Source organism: Dermacentor albipictus, chromosome 1 (assembly GCF_038994185.2).
Source record: "Dermacentor albipictus isolate Rhodes 1998 colony chromosome 1, USDA_Dalb.pri_finalv2, whole genome shotgun sequence".
In the NCBI taxonomy this organism is placed as follows: Eukaryota; Metazoa; Arthropoda; class Arachnida; order Ixodida; family Ixodidae; genus Dermacentor; species Dermacentor albipictus.
The window spans coordinates 198198547-198222194 of record NC_091821.1 but is presented as its reverse complement, the minus strand read 5'-3'; the positions used below and the strand labels follow the sequence as shown (position 1 = coordinate 198222194).

The following is a 23648-nucleotide window of genomic DNA, read 5'->3' as shown; positions in this document are numbered from 1 at the left end:
AGTAGATTGGATTGAACCTCGACTTAAGGTTAAGACAAATGTTCATTCACTTGCTGTACTCGTGAGACCAGATTAAAGGGCCCCTCACCAGGCCACAGCAAATTTTGGTTGTATGCTGGAAGTTGTTACATGCCCTATAAGGAGTGTTCTACTGCAAAAATTCTTCAAATTAGTTCATTAATGGCAGAGATAGAAATATTTGAAATGGTGTGAACCCATGATTTGAGGAGGCGAGCGTCACCACCAACATAAACACTTTCTCCGCTTGCCCCGTCTAGCTTCGGCAAGTGAAATTTCTCCCCCCCTGCTTTCTTCCATACTGGAGCTGGAGGATTGCGTGACGAATATGTCACGGGCCCTGCCTTCTTTCCTTTTTTCTCTCTCTTGCATGTTTTTTGCTGAGTGGTGCACTTCTGGTAACAGTCTGGCGCAAGCTGCTGCGTTTTTCTCGTTTCGAGTGGTGGATGAATTTGTGTGGTCTGGGCGAGAACATCTGATCAGCACCACAATCACGAGGAATGTGGCAGGCATGAGTGATTGAAAGAGTATGATCGTGGCACTGGAGCGTGGTAGAAAATGAGATAGTTTCGTTTTGCGCATGCGACTTACACGACATGGGAACGAGCAGACAAAACGGAAATACATCTCTCTTGATATGGTACAAAGTAAAACAAAAACACGCAGACATTCAGTTTGTATGTTTTGTTATTTTTCTAAACTTTAATTTGTCTACTGAAGAAACCGATTAATCAAATAACTGATGTTGCCTTGAATAATTATTGAAATCACGTGTCACTTTGAGTGACCTCATAGCACTGCCATGTACATATGTACATAGGCACACTTGCGTGATATAACTCGGCTCTCCAGCTGGGAGTGCGGCACCCGAGAGAAGGGCAAACGGCATTTGGTTTGAAATTTACACGCTTTCTGCAGTGTGTGGGGATATAATACTTGCAGACATGATCGTTAGCGCGCATTGTGTGCATTGCACTTGCCAGCTTAAAATGGCCAGAGCTGGTGAGGGGCCCTTTAAAGGGATACTATAATACTTCGATGACTACTATGAGTTACGCTTTAAATGGGTATTTATGCAGTGGAGTTTTGAATGTAAAGATGAGGCATTACATTTGCAAGAAGTGATTGTATATGAAGAACCAAACTTGTGTACTGCTGAACAAAATTTATGACAATTTTTTCATTTCACTTGTTCAGTAATTACTTAGGGAGCTAGCTAGTTTTACAGCATGCCACTCAGAGGTGGTTGATGATCACAACCCATAGTGGCTCTATTGCCACAGCAACTTCTTGTAATTTTGAGAACACATTCAAAGACCCTTCCAACACAAGTTTGTTTTACTTATTAGTATGCCCTCAAGGCACTACAGATGGGTAGGTAAAAATAATGTAAGCAAAAACAAATGAAGTAAAAAGGAAACATGATCTGCAGCTACATCAAAAAGCAAAGACTCCAGACATGAACAATATTCTTTCTTTTATGGCAGCATCTAAGGGGGTGGAGTGAAGGTGATTCCATACTCTCCTTGTCTTCGGAAAAATAATTTCAAATTCAATTATCCTGGCAGAAAAGAAATGATTTGATATTTGAGTGGTCAATATAGATGACAAATGCGAAGGGTGTGAGATGTATTCACATCGAAGTGTTTGATTATGAAAGAAAATGACATGAAGAAGTGACATGAAATTTTTCTCATCAAATTTGGAAACCCATTAATGGGTTTTATTAAGGTGACGCTAAGAATGGGAACATGTATTCAGCATAAAATGAGCTGGTCAGTTCTGAACATATCCTAAGGGTGGGGTCCTGGGATCGATATGGCTGAAGCATGCACAAGCTTTGGGCATATTGGCATTTGATGTAGCATAAATGTAGTGTAATGTGGTTACTTGATGAAAGTTTTGGTGCAGATAACCTAGGGTGTGATTAGAGTTATTAGCAATGTAGGTTGTGTGTCAATATTATGACAGATCATTGGATATGTAAGTGCCAAGATATTTGTAAGTACTAAAACACTTTAATTATGGTTTCAGTTACAGAATAGTCCATAAGTTCAGAAGATTTTGGAAAGGGTGAGGTTGTCTATTTGGCTATGTTGAGGGTAATTAGCCACCTACTACATCGCTTAGGTACGTTTGATTGGCTTGAAGAAGAGAGTGATAATTTTCATTAGTTATTCTACGAAATATAACATTAATTGGCAAACGACTTTATGGAGGAGTTGTCTGGACAGTCATTAATGACTTGTACTGAGCCTTGAGTTAAGCCACAGTCAACTGCAGAGGAGCATGAGGATGTTTTGGTCAGTTTGCTTTCATAGAGTTGATGCGATGCTTTGTCGCAAAGGCTTTTTGCGAAGTCTAGATACATGCATTCAGTTAGTATTCCATTATGAAGCTGGAAAAACTTCATGGCTGAAGGGTAGGCATGCATCACAAGAGTAATTTTTTTGAGAACCTCATTGAAACCTAGTAAATAAGAGTTAGATTCCAGAAATGTTAATAATTTTTCTGTTATTGCATGCTGAAGCATACTGCAGGGTGTACCTATTACCCTTTCACTGTGAGAGGAGGCTTAGTTAGGTCAGAAAAGATGCAAAATCGAAAGGTGGGTGGTGACACTGCCTTGAACTTTTTGCGATAGCTCACCATGGTGTCATGGATTTTGACAGCAGCTGCATGGGTCAGGTTAATTGTTTACTGGCAAAGAGGGACTCATTGCATTCCAGAGGAACCAAAGCCTCATCCTAGCAATTTAAGAAAAAAATAGCCCAAAAGGAAGAAAATACATTCAAGTTTGTTATGTCACACTGACTGTACCAATGCAGAGACTTCAGTGCAGAATTCATGTAAAGGACATGTAACCATTATTTTGTCCAGTGATAACCTTTTTTTGGCCAAATGGATTAAAGTAGGCTTTTGAGTACAACTGTTCAAATAGTGAAATTTTTAGATCAAATTGAATATGAATATTCAAAGAAAGAAAGCCCTTCGAATATTAAAATGAATGTAGATAATTTTCTAAATTCTAAACAACAAATTTAAAGGATGGGAGGTGGGGGGGAGGGCATTTGAGATAAAAAAAAGGCTTGTTTACATCATTTCATACATGTAATGCCGTTCAAAACTGACTACTGGTCAACTGAGGAGCTCGTAGATTGTATCCAGTGCACCAACACAATAACAGTAATGAAACACAGGAACAGGATGTCGCCAGATGCAAGGGCGTGCTGTGTTCATTGAAGAAGCAAAATGTAGTACTGCAGCACCACACATTGTTTTAAAAGGATGCAAACGCAGCAAGATTGTCCAAATAGTAAATTGTTTTCCCAAAATTGAGACAACAGTGTTGAAACATGTTAAAGGCAAGACATTCTTATTGAATGACTAAAGAATTTTTAGCCGAAATTATGGCTACTGCACACATTTGTCGAACAACTGGTGCCTCTGCACAGCAACTGTGGCTGCTCCTTTGTGGCAGAATCATTCGTAGCAGTCACCATTTGCACCTGTCATTGTCCCTGTAGAATCCCTTAACTGCTGTTGTTTCTTATATTCAAACAAAAGCAAATATTAGACAGCTTAAATAGTGAATTTGGTAATTGATTATGAATTGAATAATTACTATTCAATTCATATTCAAACTTTTGATTATTGGCACATCTTACTTTTCGGGTATAATGCTTTCTGGTCTAAATTGATTTAGTGTTGCTATCTAGTGTCCCTTTAAAGGGCCCCTCACAGGGCTATGACATAGTGTTTGTTTATACACTGAAAGTTTTAAATCTTTTGTTACTGTGCATATTCAAATAGATCACTGGTGGCTGATGACGTCGATTTCACCATGTTGAAATAGTTCCTTAGATACATAGCAATATCTGTTAAGTAGCCCTGGAAAAGGGCTTTAAGAATCAGTTTCTGTTTTATTACCCATTGCAAAAATGTGTCTTTTGATGCAACTTTGAGTAAACTAAGGTATGTGTATCATAACGAAAATTTGCCTTTCGCCACTTCTGAAAAAAAGAAAGTATGCAGCTCGTGATTGGTGCGCATCAACATCAAATTTTTGTGATTGAGCATCAGCAGTAAATCGGAGCATTACATTGTCAGATTTATGATGCCACATTGCTGAAGGATGATAATTAGAAGTAAATGTCAGCAGCTGTTGGGCGGTAAGTTTTGGTTTCATCTCTAACTGGTTTTATTCCTTTAAAGCGCACTTCAAAAGTTCTACTCAATGGAACATCCAACATGCATTTTTGGCAATGTTTAGAGAAGGAGGAATAAAGTTTATTTGTAGAAATGAGCTAACGGTCAAATCGTCTGAGGTGGGTGCCGTCTCTAATCCAAGATGCCGTGGGCCTGAGCCTATAGCTTGGCCCTGCTCACTAGACAATGCCGGTCATCAGGGCTCGAGCTTGTCAGCTGGGCTTCCCACTGCTCGATGGTTGGTCCGGTGGTGCGTGGTGTCGATGGGTTTTGCCCACACTCCCATACCATGTGGTAGAGGGTATTGGGTGTAGAGTAGAAGGTGCACTTGTAATTATAGCTCGTAGGATACATGGCGTGCAGCAGGGTGCCGTGCAGCAGGGTGCTGTGTGGAAATGTGTCGGTCTGTAGTTTCAGGAACATCACCACCTCTTCTGTGGTCACCTTGGGATGCGGGGGTGGGTAGGTCCTTTTACCTAGTCTATAGAGTGGGTCAGGATGGCGTCTGCCGTGGCTCATGAACCCAGTGGGATAGCCCGGAGAATGAGATTTTGGGCAGCGGCGTGAGTCGCTACATCAACTGCCAGGGACTTGCATCCTGGGGCCCAGGCAATTTATATTTCTGGAAAATTGTTTAGTTCTCGAGGATGCTAAGGGCTTGTTTGGAAATATGGCCCTTTTGGTAATTTCTGCATGCTGTTTGTGAGTTCGTGATGACTGTGATGTGATCATCCTCTTACTTTGTGATCTTGTGATCATCCTCTGTCGTTGCTGCAGGGCTATCGCTGTGTCTTCCATGCAGTCGATGTCTGGAGTGTTTAGCAAGGCCTCTGCTACCTTTTCTCCTTGGCCTTTTATCGCCCTGACAGTGTGGGTCGCTCTGTTCTTTACTTTGCCACATCGGTGTATCTGACTTCTCTTTTTCTTGGTCCTTCATAGGCCTTACGTAGAGCTTGTACTCTCGCTGGCCACCATTATCTTCTCCCTGAGAGGTAGAGGAGGGCAGAGAGAAAACTTTATTGTTGCTCAGTGGATACCATGCAGGTGACCTCAGTCCAGGCTGCCTCTGTCAGCCTGCTTGATGGTGGTTGAGATGTACGCTACCAGGTATTCCTGTTCCTGATATGTAGTGGCTGTAGTCAGCTACTCGGGGTTTGGTGGTAGGGATAAAGAGGTGGGATAAGAAAGTCTAGGAGGGGGTGGGTGGCATATTCACAAAATATGATGGGTGTTCGGCTGGTCGCCGCGGTGTATGCAAGGAGGGGGATATTCTGTGAGACCTTGGAGAAGGTGAAGGTGGGCTGAGGTTGGAAGTGTGTCTGTTTGCTTTGTGGATGATGGTGCCTTGTTGACGTGTTATGTGGGGGTGTAGGGCAGGGAATAAGCGGCGGGAACGCTTGTATGGCTCGAGGGAAGGTGAGGCTGCGGCGCCCTTCTAGGTAGATCCAGGGATGACGGGAGCCCGAAAAAGAGTTTCTCGGGCGAGCGGGCTAGCTCTTTCATTACCCGACATACCTTGGTGACCTGGGATCCAAACAATTTCAACATGTGAGTGTAGGTCGCGTTGTATTTGTTGAGCGATGTTGTGCGGGAGTGAGTTATGTGTCAGGCGCTGGCAAGCTGCCATAGAGTCCATGAATATGATGGGTACAGAGGTAGCGGAAGCTGAAGAAGTGTGGGTGATAGCTACGGCTATGGCATGCAATTTTGCCGTGCATGGGTCCATGGTAGGAAGAATGGCTGCGTGGATGGCATGCGAACGTTGATCTGGGACCGCTATGGCCGTATGTGTCCCAGACGTGCTGGCATCTGTGTAAAAGTAAGATCGGTGTGGATTGCGGGTGGTGCAGCCAATGTATTATGCAGTGCGTTAGGTGTGTCGGGCTAAATTTAGCAGTGGATGCATGTGCCAACGCAGTGGTGATATGTGAAGTTGTGAGCGAGTAGCATAGGGGAGAGTAGCTTCGCGTATAAGGGGGGGGGGGACATGGTGGCTTAGTTGCGTGAGGATGTGCCATCCCTGTTGTGTGAGAAGGTGGATTTCCTAATGGCTTCTGTGGATGACCGCAAATTCGTCGGCCGTGTTGTGACAGCCCATTTCGAGCAGGCGCTGGTTGCTGGCTTAAGGGGAAGCCCCATAGCCAACTTGGTACCTTTACGTATCAAGGTGTCCAACTTGCTGCTGTGTAAGTCGAGTGTACGGGAGATGGTAGTGGAGGTGGGAAATTAACAGGGCATTGCAGAGTCTGAGCATATCCATTTTTTTGAGCCCCCGAGAGGAATTGGAAATACGACGGAGCATGCTGAGAACTTGCTCGCCCTGTTTTAGGAGGTGATTGACAGTGGCAGAGCCACCACCATCTTGCTGGATGTGAAGTCTCAAGAGGCGAATAGTTTTAGGCTGTGGTATAGGGAGGCTGTTATGTTCGAGTTTTATGTGTGGCGGTTTCCATTGCTGGTTATGGACTAGTAGTAGTTCTGATTTGGTGGAGGAACATCTCAAGCCGATGTGGGTAACGGCATGATGTATGCTGTTTAGAGCATGTTGCGGGGCGTCTTTTATGGGACCTGCTGAGCCGCGATTCATCCAAAGGGCGATATCATTGGCGTATATAGTGTAAGGTAAGTCTGGGATGGTGACCAGTGCTCGATGTATGTGGCACATGGCGAGCTTGGAAAAGAGGGCGACGGTACGGAGCCCTGTGGAATGCCGCGTTGGGGATAGTCGTAGCTTGGGGATGTTACGCCACCTAAGCTGAGACAGTATGTATGGCTGCGAAGAAAGCATTGGACGTAGTTATATAGCCTGTCTCCACAGTGCGTTGCTTGGAGCTCCTCTAACATGCTGTCGTGATGGATGTTATCAAAAGCCTTTTTGAGGTCGACTACAAGAATTTCCTTCAGTTGAGTGGTGCTGGGGGTGGCGAATATTGCTTCCTGGAGTTGGAGGAGCGCATCCTGGGTTGAAATGTGTTGCTTGTACCCAATAAGGGAGGGCAGGAGGTGTTGTGTAGAGTCCAGGTGTGTGTGAAGTTAGTTAGCAGGGTGTCTACCAACCGGGAAAACCGGGAATTCTCAGGGATTTGGAGTAGTCTGGAAAAAGTCAGGGAAAACCCAGGGAATCTGGGCCTCTATCAGGGAAAATTAGCGGCAATTTTATTGAAAGGGTCGAAAGTCGCGGTAATGCTGGCTCGAGCAACATACAGGAATCGTAATGAATCCTCTTTGACGTGCTGTCATCGGGTGGAGGAGTTGCCAGTGTGCAGTCAACGAGCGACTTTCCGTATTCCCGATAATTTGACAGCTTCGCGGCACCGCCACGCAGCCCATAGAGTCAACGTATCAGAACGTGTGAAATTTAGGACGCAAGAACTCTTCGCCATCCGATTTTCCGGGCGTTTTGCCGTGACCGCAGGCCCGAAACACCAATAATCAAAGGCACCACCGCTGCCGTTTTGATTACTTCGCCACCTCGAACCGGCACTCACGCACGCAGATCCGCTGGCCGCCGTTGCCACCACTGCAGGAACGCTAGGCCTAGCTGCTTCGACGTTCTCTGTGAAGCTTGTTGCCGTTGGGTGTCGAGTTCATTATTCAAAGAATAAGCTGCTGTCAGCAATGGCACGGACTCCGCATTTGTGGTCCTCGCGATTGGCTTAGGAACTTAGAAAACACGATGCGTTGCATAATGCCGGTTCCCGAAAGTCAGCTTCGCCTCCATACAGCAATGTTACATGGTGAAGCATAAGCAAAAGTATTGCAGTGAACCACAACAAGCGTGGGAAGGGGCTATTGCCACGGAACACAGTATGCATTCCTTAATTATACACACGTGCACCCGGTATTTCCTGTCACAGTACGAGTGCCGATATGCCTAATATGTGTACCGACAGCCCTTTAGAGCGTGTTCGAACGTGCCTGTCGCGGTTTGAGCCCCTAAGGGCAGTAAATGACGCGCATTTATTTTTTTGCAACTGGCCGATTTTTCGAAGGTTTTCCCGACCGCTAGGGAGTTCTAAAAATCGGTCGTGGACTGTGTAACTGACCAAGATGCTTCAAATGGTCCTTGGGGCGAACAAGTGGCAGGAGGAGGACAAGAACAGAAATTATGTATGCATTGAGGAATAAACGGAAAAGGAAGCTTGCTGCCGCCGTTTCGAAGAAGCTTGAGCTAAAAAAACAAAATTTTGGTGATGCCGAGATGCAGGTGTCCCTCATCCAAACCAAAATAAACTCTTTAAAGCAGTGAAACACAGCACTCAGGTGTCGTGCGCGGGCTGAGAGTATGTCAGGACAGTTGAGGTTGACTTACGAGCGGTTGAGAGAGAATCTCAATTGTGACAGTATTCGGGTCTCATACCAGTGAGCTTGCTATCAGTTGATAGAAATAGCTCATATTCGAATATATTTGCTTCTATGTGCATCTCCTTTTTATTTGTATTTGTGAATGTGCGACTTCATTTGCAATTTTTTTTCGAAGACACTTTATTTGCTGTGGATTTTACTAACCCTTGCCTTCTATTCTCTTTTTGAATACCATAACCACTACTTCTTAGCATTCAAATTGGATTAGGTCGCTTTTTTATTTTTTTTCATGTGCTTACTGGAAAGTGACAGCATCAGGCGATATGGTTTCAGCCCATCTTGAAATAAAACGTAGTTCTGCATCACTCAGGGAAATGTGCAAAGGCACTCAGGGAAAACCTGGAAAACTCAGGGAATTCGGAAATGTCAACTCGGTAGACACCCTGGTTAGTTAGGATTACTCGCTCCATAAGCTTTCCCGCACAAGAAGTGAGGGAAATGGGTCAAAGATTAGTGATATGTGGTTTGCCTGGCTTGGAGATGAAGGTGATTGTGGCCGTCTTCCATTCTCTAGATAGCGTACCGGAATGCCAAGCACCATTCATCAGTTCAAGTAGGTTCTCGTAATCTTGGTCAGCTAGGTAGCGAAGTTGGTGCACAGCAAGATTGTCTGGGCCTGACGCCGTGTTTGCAAGGATTGCTGCCACAGCCTGTTTGAGTTTGGCTAATGTGATATCCGAAGCCAGGGAGGTGTCATTAGCTTCGCAGCCAGTGCAGTCCTTATATGCGGGTTGCGTGGGAGTGGCGATATATTTTGCCCGGCTTGGTAAAGGGGGTTAGGAGATGCGTATTCGTCCAGAATTTTGGTTGGGGTTGTGTGTGCGGTGGTTTTGGTTTGGGAAGGATTAAGTAGTCCACAGACTTGACGCCACGCAGACACAAGGTGCATGGTGTCACTGAGTTTATCGCAAATGCTGTACCACTGCTCTCGTGTAAGAGAGTCCGAATAAGTGGCAATTTCGGTATTGAGGAGGGAGATGCATTTGAGCAGGCGGTGGTTACGCTTGTTTTGTCTCCACCTGTGAATAAGGCCTTGACGGGCCTCCCAAAGGTGGAGAAGATGGGCGTCCACCACCGCCGCATCCTCTGATTGCTTTAAGGCGAGGTTGTAAAGCTTAGTGCGATGATGAATTTGTTGCATGCAAGTGTCATAGACGGTAGGAGTGGATTGTCTGAGTTGGAGTCCGTATGAAACTTACTCCAGTCAGTAAGTGAATGAAGGTGGACAGATCGTCTATAGTTCGGAACCTGAAGGGTGATCTTGATAACCGTGTGTTCGCTACTGAACGTGTCGTGCGTATTGGTCCATGTGGCCTTGGTTGGACCATTGAGGAGGGTGAGATCTGCTGCAGTGTCCCGCTGCACAGAGTTCCCGTGACGGGTGGGTGAGTCGGGATCGTTAAGATTGGTGAGTTGTTCTCGCTGGATGACGGTTAGGAGTTTGGTGCCTTTGGCACTATTTTTGTTGCATCCCCATGCTGTGTGAGGTGCATTGAAATCTCTGGCGATGAGGTGAGTGAAGATTCACGAGGATCGGAGACGTGCCATTGATTCGAGGAATTCGAGTTGATTCGAGGGCGAGACCGCTGCAGTTCCACTGCCAAACGTGCAGTGTGTCACCCATGATGGTCAACTGACAGTGTTGCAGGTAGGGGATAAAGGGCTGAGCGAGTGCTCCCGGATGGTTTGCGGAAACGTGTGAGCTCCGCTTCCATTCTAGTGAAGTGGAGGGAGAGGGATTCAACCTCCGCTATGAGAGATGTCATGTTGGAACTCAAGGTGTCAGCTACTTGATCAAGTGTGTGGGCCAGCTTTGCCTCAAGCGCTGTTTAGAATTTGGAAGTGAGTGAGGTTATGGTAGCTTCGAGCTTGGCATCAAAGGATGAAGTAATAGTTGTGAGATTGCTATTGAAGCAGGTTTCCATTGCGGTGATAGCAGCTGGAATGTGCTCGTTGATAGCATCGGAATTAATGGTATGGGGTATCGGAGGTACATGTGAGGAAGAGGAAGAACTGTCATCGAGATGGGGTTGCTTGCGAGGAGGAGGATTGGACTCGTCCATGTTTTCTGTTGCTGGCAGTGAGGCTACAGGGGCTGGGTCAATAGTAAGTGTATGGGATGCATTCGGGGGATAAAGTACAATAGTTTTTGTCAGGGCCTGGTGATAATCTTGTGTTTTTTGTTTGGCTAGAGTATGGAGAGAGGTAGTTGGGAGAGGGTAGGGAGGGTGTGCTGACTTACCAGTGAGTTCTTGAAGGCTGGGAGCGGAGTTGAGGGGGCTGCTGTGGCAGCGTAAATTTAGGAGTGGCCTGTTGCTTTAGAGGGGTGACATCCACGAGGGGGTTCCACTTGTTTCTTCGTTTTGGACGGTGTGGTCGAGTCCTGAAGGAGCTGTTGAGAATGCGGAGTGGAGTTGATGTTAGGTTATGATGCGTAGGCTGAGCCGTTTGAGGTAGGCAGCCTTGCAGACGGCAAGATCAGCCTTCTGACATACCTTGCACCCGGGGTCATCGGCAGCGCGATCTTTGCCACAATTTGGACAGCCAGGCTTGCGCTCGTGCGGTATTTCGGGATCTGGGATGTCAGTGCCACAAATTTTGCAGTGGGGTAAATCATGGCATGGACAAATGTCTTGTCGGTGATTGATGGCCAGGCATGTGTGACAGAACTGCGCTTTGGGGTGGTGAGGTGCACATCGCTGCACCCCGTTCTTGTGGTACACTGTGTATGGGACAAGTGTTGGTTGCACACTTGATTTCAATTCTGGTGTCGGGAGTTTTTCAGCATACTCTTCCGCCTGTCGCGAGACTGCGGCAATGAGGATCTTGAGCTTGTGGTTTCTTTTCTGCTTCTTCCATTTCTTCAAAAGTCCTCGTCTGGCTTCCCAGAGGTAAATAAGTGTGGGTTGACTTCGGGATTGTCCGCAGTGGGTTGGATGGTCTTTGTGTACGTGGTAACCAAGCCCATCACGTTCTTGGTCTACTCTTCAATGTTCTCGAGGCTTCTGGGGTGTTCATCTTTCCCTAACGTGGACTAGTCCATAATTTTGGCTTGACCTAATCTCACAGGGGTTTTATGGTGCATGATTTTGGTCTAAATGATGTGATAATCGCTGCCCAGAGTCTCGTCCAGTCTCGACTTGCCTTATGCCAGTAGAGAAGGTCAGGCCTGGGCTGGTGTCTGGAGATGATGTTGCCGATTCTAGTTGGTATTTGATAATTGGTCCACAATGTCGGGTAGTGGTGTTGTGCGTGTCTATACCCTTCTTGCTTGTTGGTTGCTCTGTAGCCCCAAGCCACATGTGGAGCATTAAAGTTGCCCATCACAAGGAGCTTTTGACCCTTAGAGACTTTCTTCACTCCTTCGGGGAACTCTTCCAAGTCCTTGAGGATGTTGCGTGGCGGACTGTATACATTCAAGATGTAAAGCTCTGCAGGGTTTTCTTGTGAGCAACCAGCTCAGTCAGAATGTGTTCGATACTGTGGTTGATTTGGTGTTGCTGAGTCATGTGATGTTTCTTGATCAGGACGGCCATTCGCGTCCTTCCTTAGGCAACGTGTGTTTTATAGCCATGCATCTTAATATTATCTGTTTCTGTTTCCTGTAATGCGACGATGGCAGGCTGGTGTAGGGTGTATAGGAGAAGTAGATTTCGCTGGTTTCTATTTATTCCTCTGCAATTCCACTGCCAAATTTTGAGGGCTTAGGTCACTTCTTTCTTCTTTGCTACCTTACTCGCCATCTTGGCTTGCCAGAGTCTTATTCATCTGGGCTTCTCTGGTAGGGTATTTTGGCTTTCTTTTTTGCCTGCTCTTTGTTCTTTTCTAGGACGGAGATGTATTGGCTGAGCTCATTGCCCATCTGGGTGATCTCCTGGCAGCGCATTTGTACTGCTGCTTGGATGGTGGCTTCCACAGACTTGGTTATGGTGTCAACGGCCTTAACCCTTTGAGGGTCGATGCCGTAAATATACGGCGCCGTGAACAGGTCAGAAAATGGTCGATGCTGTATATTTACGGCGCCGTCTGTGCGTTTAAAACGCGCGCTAATTTCCTAACTTTTTCTTGCCTGGCATGTGCTTCCACTATGTGGGAATACATGGAATTTTTTTCTTGCGTCTCTCTCTTTCGGTTTTCGTTGTATAGTTCTTTTTTTGCTCCGAAGCGTCTGCTACCGCTCACGCATTGGCGCCCTCGCGGGTGCGCGGCGGTTAGTTTTGGTTTTGTTTCGCATGCGGTTTCGGCTTCTTTCGCTCGCAAAACTCAGGGCTGCCTCGTTCTTATCACTCAAAGGGTGACCGCCTGTTACTCGCTCGTTTGTTATTCACAGGGGTCCGCATACGAAGGATGCTGCCGTGCATGCGTTTCCTTATTTGGCACTTTATTCAGAAGTTTCCTCCCACGGCTGCTCAGGGAAGCAGTACCCAGAGGAGGTGCCACGTATGCGCCAACACCACTCAACAGCAAAAATATCGCAAGGACACAAGGTACATGTGCGCTGAGTGCAACAAACCGCTCTGTGTGGAGCCATGCTTCAAGGACTACCACACGCTGAAGAAATATTAGTGCAAGAGGAACATTTGAGACATGCGAAAAATTTTCCTATGTGCATTCTTCTTGTGTATTTTTCTCGTGTGGACATTGTATATAACAATGCGCCAATTTTTAAAAAATTCTTATAGCTTTATTTGCTATTTTTTGTTGTTTTTCATGAATAAACAGTACATATATGCCAATGGAAATCATTTTTTCTCACTTTACGGTCACCCTAGAAAAATTACGGTAAATTGTTTTCGAAATAGGTCCCTCTGAAGAATTTAAATGTGCAATAAAAAAAATCGACCCTGGGTGGTCGCATATGGCGAAAAAAATCGACCCTCAAAGGGTTAACCAGTTCGGCCCGGAAGTGCTTTCTCAATTAGGCCTTGTCTTCGGTTTGGGCCTTGTTCATCTTTTACTCTATTCCCGATTAGAGGTCCTCTGTTTGGGGGAGTATGTTTCCTCGGCAGCGTTGGTGTCTTAGTTGGTTGCTTCTGTTTCTGCAATTGGTTAATGAGTTTTTGGAGCTTCTTCTCAAGAGCTCGTTCCCTGACCTGAGCTCTTCTGTCCCTTTCCTTCTGACATCTTTCTTGCGCTCTTCTTAGATGCTTCATGAGCACTTCATTCCACTTCATCAAGTCAGCATTTTGCCTTCGGAGGGAGGAGATGGTTTCCTTGTACCTCAAGTTTCGCTGTTGTGTCGGCAATGAGGGAAACAGTCGGTTTTCAACTTGGGACTGGCTATCACTTCTGCCTAGCTGATCTGCTGTTCTTGTTGTTGCATGGGCAACAAGTTGCTGTTCTTGTACTCTTTGATGATTGTCTTTGTTGCAGACCTAGACCTCGCTCTAGACTGGGAATGCCACGAAGACATGGATCAGGGTCTAAAGAGGCCTTCTTTCAGCTGGCATCCTTCACTCTGTATATGAGCAGGCCTCAATACTCTGCTGCTTTCATTTGTTTCATATTCCGAGAGGCTTGCCCTTCTCTTCCTTGTTATAGATGGCCACGGCCTCTTGATTTACTTCTTTCCCTCACGTACAGGGGTGGGCGTTTTGGCTTGTCTTTTCTCGCACTCCTTGCTTGCCGTCTCGTGAGGTAGGCCACATAGTTTGCACTGTAACTGGCAATCATGGTCTGCTTGTTGGGTTCTGCACCCCACACCGGTTGCATATATTTCTGTCTGGGTTGTGGCATATGCTTCAGAAGAACTTCACTTTGGCCTAGTTGGTATTTACTGCATATCATATTGACCGCAAATAAAGACGGGGACAGAGGGAGAGAACACATAACGCTCCCGAACACGTACCGCCCGTGCTGTTTATGTGTTCTCTCCCTCTGTCCCCGTCTTTATTTGCGGTCAATATGATATGTGGCATATGATCTGTGATAAGGGTGGCATCGCATGTATGAGCTGGCCACCATTACATAGAAAGGGATGTGCGGACCTTTGAAGGTTATCACTGCTGAGGTAGATTTGCCAAGTATCCTCATGTGCAGGATGCCACAGTTGTTGGCTGCCAGAAGCTCTGCAAGTCGTTCCTCCGTCGTACATGCAGTGATATCATGCACGACTCCACCTACTGTTCCTGGGAGGGGTTTGACGTATGGCGTCACCTCATATGTGGCCATCCCTAGTTGGATGCTGTTGATGGAAATGTGCTTGAGTGCGTAGTCCTTGTCTGTGGTGATTGCAGTTATCAAGTTCTGCTTTCACTGCATTTGGATGATTACATTCGCGCAGAATTCTTTGAAAGGGTAACCACTTGCCCTTGCGATTCCCTCTGTGATCTTCTCCTCCAGACAGCTGGACAGCTTGATGCCAGTTCTTGGTCAGTACACCACCTTGTAATCACTCTCTGGCAGCGGTGGCAACGTGTGCTTCGATGGCGGCTTGCCATTGGTTCGGGTTCCCTGTACTTGCTACCATTGCTGGTTGCCGTTGGCTTGCATGCTTGCTTGTACTCTCAGGTTGCTTCTCACATTCAGTCCTCCTTGCGGGTTCTGGGAGTTTCCTTGCTTTCTTCCCTCTTCTATGCGGTCCTCTTTTGTTGCTGTCTTGTTTTTTGTCGCCTCGATTGCTTGGAACCATGGGCCTGCTTGACTCGGCATCTTGCTGCTGTTCTCGTCGAATTCCATGTTGCTCTGTACTGCTCTCGACTCTTGACGATTGCTTTCTATTTTCATTTGCGTTGCCTTTCCGGCTCACGCCTCCCCTGCTATTCCCAATGCTTGTGAGGCCATTAAGGCCCAGTCCTGGGACGCATGAGGCGTTCGGAGAGTGGTGTTCAAATGTGTTAAGGTGCTCTGTGCTCGATGTGTCAAGGTGAAAAAATCTGCTCACCGCTGTAATTCTGGTATCTTTTGGTGACGCTTGCCTTGTTGAGTTTGATGACACAAAATCATAACTTTGGTTAAGGTTAACCACAATAACTCCCAATAAAGGCAGCAGCCCATGTAAAGCGTGTCCACTCCACTCGGCCCCTTGGGGATATTTTCACACTGTTTAGAACATTTGCAGTTTCAGAAAAGTGTTAACTTCTACCGTTTGTTCAGAATTGAGCTCCTCCAGCAGCTGCTAAGTCTTGACAGAGATGATCGTGAAGACCTTTCTGCTCTGAAATGAGTGCTCTGTCTTCAGCACCAACCAGGGAAGACATAGAAATGACGATACTGCAAAAAATGCTATCTGAAATGCAAAATCTAATAAAAAGCTAACTGCGAGAAATGCACTCTACCTTTGGCTCACAAAGATGAAGAGCTGCTTCACTGCATGGAACAAGCACTGGAAAGTCTAACCCTTTTGATGCAAAAGTGTCGAGTGGCCAATTGAGCAAAAATGCCAGCGTCTAGCACCTGTAGCAACAAAACGGCAAGTAAATTCCCATTGGCTGAAATGCCACATCATGAGTGCCCCTCGATGGAGTTCCCATTGGCTGCAACGCCACCGCACAAGTGTGCCTCCAAGAGCAGAGCGGGCGAAAGGGAACACCTGCTGCCTCATTAGTGCTCCACGGGTTGTGTGAGGGCAGAGGGCATTGTCGTGATGCCACGCCACCCTCGTTCTTGAAAGCTTTCGAGAATGAGAGCGAGGGTGGCGTGAGTTGTGAACGAGTTGTGAATGCGAAAGCATTCACAACTCAAAAGAAGTGCTTGGGTGTCCTCTGGGTTTTTTTGTTTTATAACCAAAGAACAGTTGTGTGTTGAATGTTGTTTTTGAGGAAAGTGTTCATGGAACATGTATCCCTGAATGGCCTTTTGAAACTCCTAGGGTATAACAAAAACGTTCAGTGAGGTGTGCTGCGGGGCTCATTACAAAATCTTTGTTGAAACACCTGGTACGTTCTTATGCAATCATAGCCTCACTATGTGAAGTCTCCCAGTACAGAAAATGTTGGTGGCGCTAGGGTGCTGCTCAAGAAGTTTTCTCAAGCGCTTTGCTGTGCATCTTTAAGGAGATTTCATCATTGTGAAATTGTTTTTAGTTGACATTCCAGAAATATTGAATTGCTCTAATACACAACTATTAACCCTTTCTGGCACTAATTAATTCTGTTGATTTAAAACTTACTTGCACCACATTTCTTGCATCTTCAGAATCATAAAAAGTATACAGCTGCAGAATAGATTACAAATTTTCAGTTCTTTAGTGAGATTTGTCAAGTTTACAGAATGTGAACTCCATGCAGATTCACTACAGAAACATCAAATATGAGAACATCAACTGTTTCATGCCTAGCAGTCTTGAAAAGCACCTACTCAGCCAATTGGAAATCATGCCTGATGCAACAAATTGTGAAAAACAATAAAAGAAGTGAACCTGTTGTATACAATGACATACTCACACCGAGCAAAAATACCCAACAATCTACCTTCCCACTCGTTCTACTAAAACATTTTAGACATTATATTCAAACTTACACCACAATTCCAATCAGAGTTGTTTCACAATGTATCCAACACATTTTAAACATCATTACTTTCATCAATGCTGTTGATGTTGATGCACAACCTTGGCATACGAAATTGTGTACACAACGCCTGAAAGAGTTAATGTGAATTGCATGAAAGGAAAAAATTGTCATCCACCTGAAAGCAGCATGAAGCTACTGTTTTAAATAATACTTTAGTCTCCGTCTGCATAATTTCTGGAAGCAGCTGTTTTGTCTGGGAATTTTCTTTTAATGCTCACAGATGTGGTAAATTCATTTTCAGATCTGCACAAGGATTTTGACTTTAAATGGAGCTCCACCTACATTGCCACCACTGCACTTTTTACTGGAGCAGTGGCAATTGCTTTGTGAAAGACCACCAAAAGGCTTTGAAAAGTACTTTCCTGGGCCCAAGAAAACCCAGCAGAAGGAAGCAGGCGAGCAGACAAGGGACAAGCCGTCTGGAAAAGGCAAGAAACATGCAGGAAGCATAAAGCAAAACAGTGTTCTAAAACTCTTAGTACCAAAAGCAAATTGTTGACTCAGCTGTGTACAATAACAATGAATGCATAAGTCAGTTTTCCCATTGTTGTTTCATCTGTGTCTTAGTTATTGAACAGAAGTTCTGCTATCTCAAGTCTTGTTTGGAACAACAATGGGATTGTTTGCATTAATGAACCTACATATATAAGTCAGCTTAGATGTTCTTAAAACTCCTGTTCGGGCCACTCCAACTTCCGTACCATGGCAAGTTCAATGCATATGAGAAGGGCGTTCATCCTGCATTTGGCATTTACCTCATGCACACAGGACTATGCTTGCTTCCTAGTCTTTGCTATTTGGGATAGCTGGCCATAAAGAGGCCTACCTTTCCATTTTTCAACATATCTGTAAGCGAAAATTATTTTCACAACTTTGCTGTAATCTTTGCCTTGTTCTGAAAGTTCTGAAAATCATTCACTCATTTATTGTTTGGCCCATTGAACAACCTTACTGTGTGTGCATGTCTGTGTGAGAGAGTGAGAGAAAGGAGAATAAGAAGGGAAACCAAGGGCCTCGATTATTTTTAATCATGACCATATAAAGGCAACAGGCAATGAAGCCACATTATACTGTATATGCGGGGTGTTTTATTTTATCGTTTACAGAATTTTAAAAAAATCACCCGTCATATGTAGCACAATTCTACTGCTTAAAAGACACTAAAGGTTACTATGAAGTCAAGTCAAAGTGATAAAGCAATGCTCTAGAACGTTTAAGGCATCAATAAGATCGCAAACAGAGCTTTGGTAACTGAGAAATTGAGGTAAATGCATGACACGATTTGAAACCCCCCAGTGACATTCCGGTACTAGCCCGATGACGAAGGCACTCCTTATCATAATTCATGTCACTAGTACTCAACTACTCGTACTAAAAAGATTATTTCATTAGATTATAAGACGGAAGATAATGCTACTTGTCTACTTCTATTCGATTCTAAGAAAAAATAACATTTTGACGTTACCCTTGAGTAGTATGGGTGGTCAAAAGGTTTCGTTTTCGCTCGACTCTGCGCGCTCAACTCTGTGCCCTTTGGAGTTTCAGTTGTTTCGTTATCTCGTCTTGCTGCGCTGGTTCTGCTGGCTTGCGAAACTTGCATTTGGAACAAGCAGTGAGAATGCCACGTCCATGTGATGTCGTGGGATGCGCGAACGATCCGCGGAAGTTGGCCAAGGGCAGTTGCAGCGGCGAATCCAACGTTACTTGTCACTGTGCACCAACGAGTGAACCTATCCGTTCGAAGTGGTTAAGTGTCGTACCTCTGCCACACCACGTTGGCAAAGAGCCGAAAAATCGCATAGCGTGCTCGCTGCACTTTCGTCCAGAGGATTACGAGTTCAACGCCAACTTACTGAAGTCGCGTGGAGTGCCTTTCAAAGCAATGCTTTCCCGTAGTGCTGTTCTGTCGGTCTTGCCTGCATTCTTCGAAGCGCAAGAACAACTGCAGGTCGAAGACGGGGCAGTGAGTGCGGCATTTGGTTTTCACGAAGGAAAAGCTACAAATGTTCGAATATGTACGGCCATGACATACAGTTGCCGTCGTAATAGTACGCAACGACGCTGGCAGCGCGAGCCCTTAGCAGCAGGTCACATTCATCGGTGCTTAAATCGCTGAAGTCGAGCCCAGCATCGCGAGCCAATGTGTCGTTGTCAGGGTTGTCCGTTGCAACAAGCGTCGAAGTTGTCGAAGTTAGTGTCATAAAATAAAGAACCAGCTTATCGTAGCGCGCTTTCCCTTCCGCTAGCCACCATAGTTCCGCTTTCGCGCTGCTGTCGGCTCTGTCTTGGCTCTGTTTCTGGCCGCGCGTTTGCGTTTTGCGCAGAAAAGCCATAGCGCTGTCTGGGGGCGCCATTTTACTCACCGGCGGCGCAACGTCACTATGAGACCATGACGTCACCACTCCTCAATAGGAGGGCGGGCGATTTGAACTGCGCTAAAGGTACGTGGACGCTTCAGAATGCGTTTTCTCTTAAAATAAGTCTCTGCTTCGCATGAAACAAGCGTTTCGAGGTTTCTGGAATGGTATTTCAACAGTCCATGTTGACTTAATATTAACCTTTAGTGTCCCTTTAAGGTAGATTACTCTCAGAGGCAAACATCAATTCCACAAAAAATCAGAGACTATTTGACTAATTAAAACAAGTTTGCAAATTAACTTTTAAACAAATTACTTTAGTCACACATTGTAATTTACGAATTGTAGCTGTGGACCCTTGGAACGAATTCTGAGGATGACACCAGCTTCGACATACGAGTTCCCAAAGTTTGCCGTGCATAAAAAGGTGCCTTGGTAAAAAAGTAAGTGGAACAGCAGTGCATTTGTACGAAAGTTTGTCTGTGCTTATCTGAAAACTGGCGATAGTTTCAAAATTAATTCCAAGCAGGCGTGCCTTGTGAAATCAGTGGCTTCAATTCCTGTATTGCAATATGTGCACTAAATTAATTAGATGAAAAGTTAATTTGTGAAACTTTTCTAATTAGTCAGTTATGAGTATTGAGTTCCAGTGCCAGTAAAGTGTACCTCTTCGAGTATTCCAGCTCAATAAGTATATTTGTGCAAAGTGCCACGGATGATTTTTAAAAGTTCCATTAACGTTAAAATAAAACACTGTCGATATAGGGTGTCCCAGCTAACTTGGACCAAGATTTTAAAAATACCCAAGAGCTCTACAGAAATTGTGCCGACTGCATAGTTAGCCGTAGTCGTATGTACTTACGGCCAGCATTTTTTTCATCACGAAGTATTACTTAGTTATTACTTTCAATTAGTGAACATTTTAATTATCGCTTGAATCGCAAACATATCAATTGCAACGTTGTAGGGCACCTTAAATAACCTCCGAATCAAGCATTTATTTCGTGCTGAAGTGGCCCTGGTTGCTTTTTCCCAAGAAAAAACAAAAGCCCGCGAAATACGATATAGATGCGCACTCGCATGCCGCTTCTCAAGCGTCTACAAGCAACCATTGAAAGATATACGGCTGCATTCTCTTATCCCCACATCATACAAGGCTCCACAATGCTTATCCATGTGTCAGCAGTGTGCTCTCTTGATGCCACGACCATCACATAGCGTGAAGCCCTGCATCGAGCTGCCGCCGCTAGTAAAGCAGTGTATCCGTGGCTGTTTGTTTGGGAATGTTTGAGTAGCGGCCCGCGAGCGCCTATCGATTTCGTATTTTAGATGTTCTGCGCGGTTTCGTCTTTTCTCGGAAAAACCAACGAGGCAAAGCTGAGCACTAAACAAATGCTTGATTCGGAGGTTATTTGAGGTACCCAACAAGTTTGTAATTGATATGTTTGTAATTCAAGCAATAATTTAAAAAGTTCACTTATTAAAAATAATAAATTAAGTAATACTTCATAAGTACATACAACTACAGCTACTATACAGTCGGTATGATTTCTCTAGAGCTCCTGGGTATTTTTAAAATCTGGGTCCGAGTTAGCTGGGACACCCTGTATATATAAATAAAGTACCTGCTATGGTGTCAGTGGTGCAATGACTGTGGTGTTCTGGCGCTGAGCAAAAGGTTACAGTATTGAATCGTGGTTCTGGTGGCAACATTCTGATAGCGGCATAATGTGAAAATGCTCATGGGAAATTCAGGCTCACAATAAAGAACTCCACGGGGTCAGAATTTGTCCTCAACTCTCAGTCCACAACTAGTCCATAGTCCACATTGCAGCTTTGGGAAAAAATGAGCAGTATCATTTACTACTAAGAGGGAAGAGTTTGCACAAGTTGACCACCCAAACTGACCAGACTTAAGGGGCACCATAGGAAAACAATAAATCAATTTAGACTGGTAAATTATTCTTCCAAAACTCTATTTTTGCTCATTTTGCTGTGATAGTTTGATTATTAGAAAAGGAAACGAAGGTCAAAGTTCCAGTTCTTAACATTGCACACCGTATCTCCACTGCCGGTATGTCACTGTGATGTCACGGATTTCCAGTATATTTTTCTCTATTTGGGCTGTTGTTGCTCACTAAAGGTTGTTGAAGCTTGCTAAGTTCTGTCTTTAGTTCATTTAGAACACAGTGTAGTGTATCTTTACTCATAAAAAAGTTAACTTGGCTCGAGCCAATGTTGTCAAAGTCCATGATGTCATGACAAGCTGGTGCGGCAGTGTCAAGGTGGCAATGTCAATGTCAATGTAGGTGGCAATTTACTCATACAACTCAACCTATTTTTCTCTTAAGTGTCCCTTTGCAGACACTGCATCTGTTCATTAGCTAGAATAAAGTAGCCGGACACTCGGCTTTGGGCGGGTGTCCACTTTTGTGGGCATGGTCCCGTTGTCCCATGACACTGCGATTTATCCCATTTGTGTATGCCTGATTTGTTTGAAGCGCTAGTACAGCTTGGTGTTCAGAAAACAGGCCTGGAAAATTTAGTGCCCCAGAGCATAATTATTGGCATTGAGTGCTACAAATCAACAGCTCAATCACTAGCAAGATGTGTGTGTAAGAAATCCTTTGTCACCAGGTGGTTCATAGTAAGATATGAGGATTAACAGCCCTTTCGGAAAAGTGACCACGCAGTTTTGAGTACAAAAGTAGGCAAGAAACCATGAATGCTCTCATGCAGTGTCAGGTTTGCTATTTCTTTGCCTATTTAATAGGGCACTTTCAGCATATTTGATCTGCTGAAAAGATGACTTTTCTTAACTTCAACAATGTTAATGTGGAATAGAGCATTAAACAAACAGGTATTGTTCCTCCCCTCCCCTCATTGCATCTTGTGCTGTGGTAGCTCTGCCTGTTTTAGGCTTGAAAAGTCATGAGACGAGGGAACGTCTGGCTCTCTGAATGCCTTACCATTGAAGACAAGAGAGACATGGATGCCACCTTAATGCATCTCTGTTCTCATTTTAGGGTGCCCCAGCTGAGCTGCAAAATTCTGCAAGACTGTATTCAAGCTGTGTTATGAGCATAAGTGGGTTCTAAAAGTGATAATCAGGCTTCATTATTCATATTGGATGCCTATTTAGTCTCGTAATAAAGTTTAATTGCTGCCTTACACACCAATTGTAGCATTACCAGACTGCACTGAAATGACCAGTTGAAGATACCGTCATACCTGCCAAATTTCCAGAAATATGCGGTAGACTTCTGGATCTGGATTTTGACTATTCCGGTTGTACAGTTTTTCTATTGTGCCCCGTTTCTATCCGCGTCCAGTGCTTTGTCTGGCCACATTGGCAAAAAATCAATTCAACCCAATCCAATTCATTTAGAAGTTCATGATGCATAGCACTGTTATAAATTATTAAGAAAATAATAGGGAAACCCTACAGGGTGTTATTTGGTTAGCCGCAGCACTGCTCTTTACACTGACAGAGGTTGTTTGGTGCCCTAGTGGCACTAGTTTCATTCAGCTAGTGAATGAATGCTGTGCTTTGCAACTACACTCTTAAACAAAATTACACATTTGGATCTTATCTTGCCGCACAACAATAATCGTCATCGTCTTGTCTGCATTTCCTTTCTTTAACGCTGCGAGCTTGCTACTTCCAAGTCGCGAACGGCATGCGCAGTATCAGCATGACAGAGCATTCTCGACAGGAAAGTAGCGAGCGCAGCGTTTTCAAAAAAGGAAACACAAGCAAGACAGATGATGATTATTGTTGTGTGACAAGATACGAGCCAAAGGGTGTACATTTGTCTGAGGGTGTAGCAGCACTAGACTCTACCGTTTTCCGCAGCGTTAGCCACTTTGGCATTGTGTAAGCGTACGTTCAGTCATGGCTTTAAGCAAGAAGCGTGAGCGCAAAAATTCAAATAATTTATTGTGGTAAAAATTACATGGACACTCCAAGTGAATTTTTGCTATTGGCAGCGCTGTGAGGTTCCGTATATATTTAGGTATATGTATGCTGTATGCAATGCCATGCTATATGACATTCGGTATATGCGGGTTATATTGCCACACCATTCTATCACTAAAGTTGACAGAGTTGTTTCTCGGAGTTTTTAGAATGTCAGCCCACAAACAAACGTCATGAAACAAAACACCGACAGCACACTCCTTTTAT

General features: G+C 44.7%; 1 protein-coding gene across 4 annotated transcripts in view; it reads left to right on the top strand.

The window, feature by feature from the left end:
* Afg3l2 (AFG3 like matrix AAA peptidase subunit 2) overlaps nt 1-23648 on the top strand; it is a 133583-nt gene that overhangs the window by 3849 nt on the left and 106086 nt on the right. For 2 of the 4 annotated variants that reach the window (XM_065433513.1, XM_065433512.1), the window contains exon 2: nt 17347-17533. In XM_065433513.1, coding sequence (XP_065289585.1) covers nt 17347-17533 — 187 coding nt within the window. Of the gene's footprint in view, nt 1-17346; nt 17534-17582; nt 19547-23648 lie in introns of those variants that run through there. The other 2 variants (XM_065433515.1, XM_065433514.1) reach the window with 2 other exon arrangements.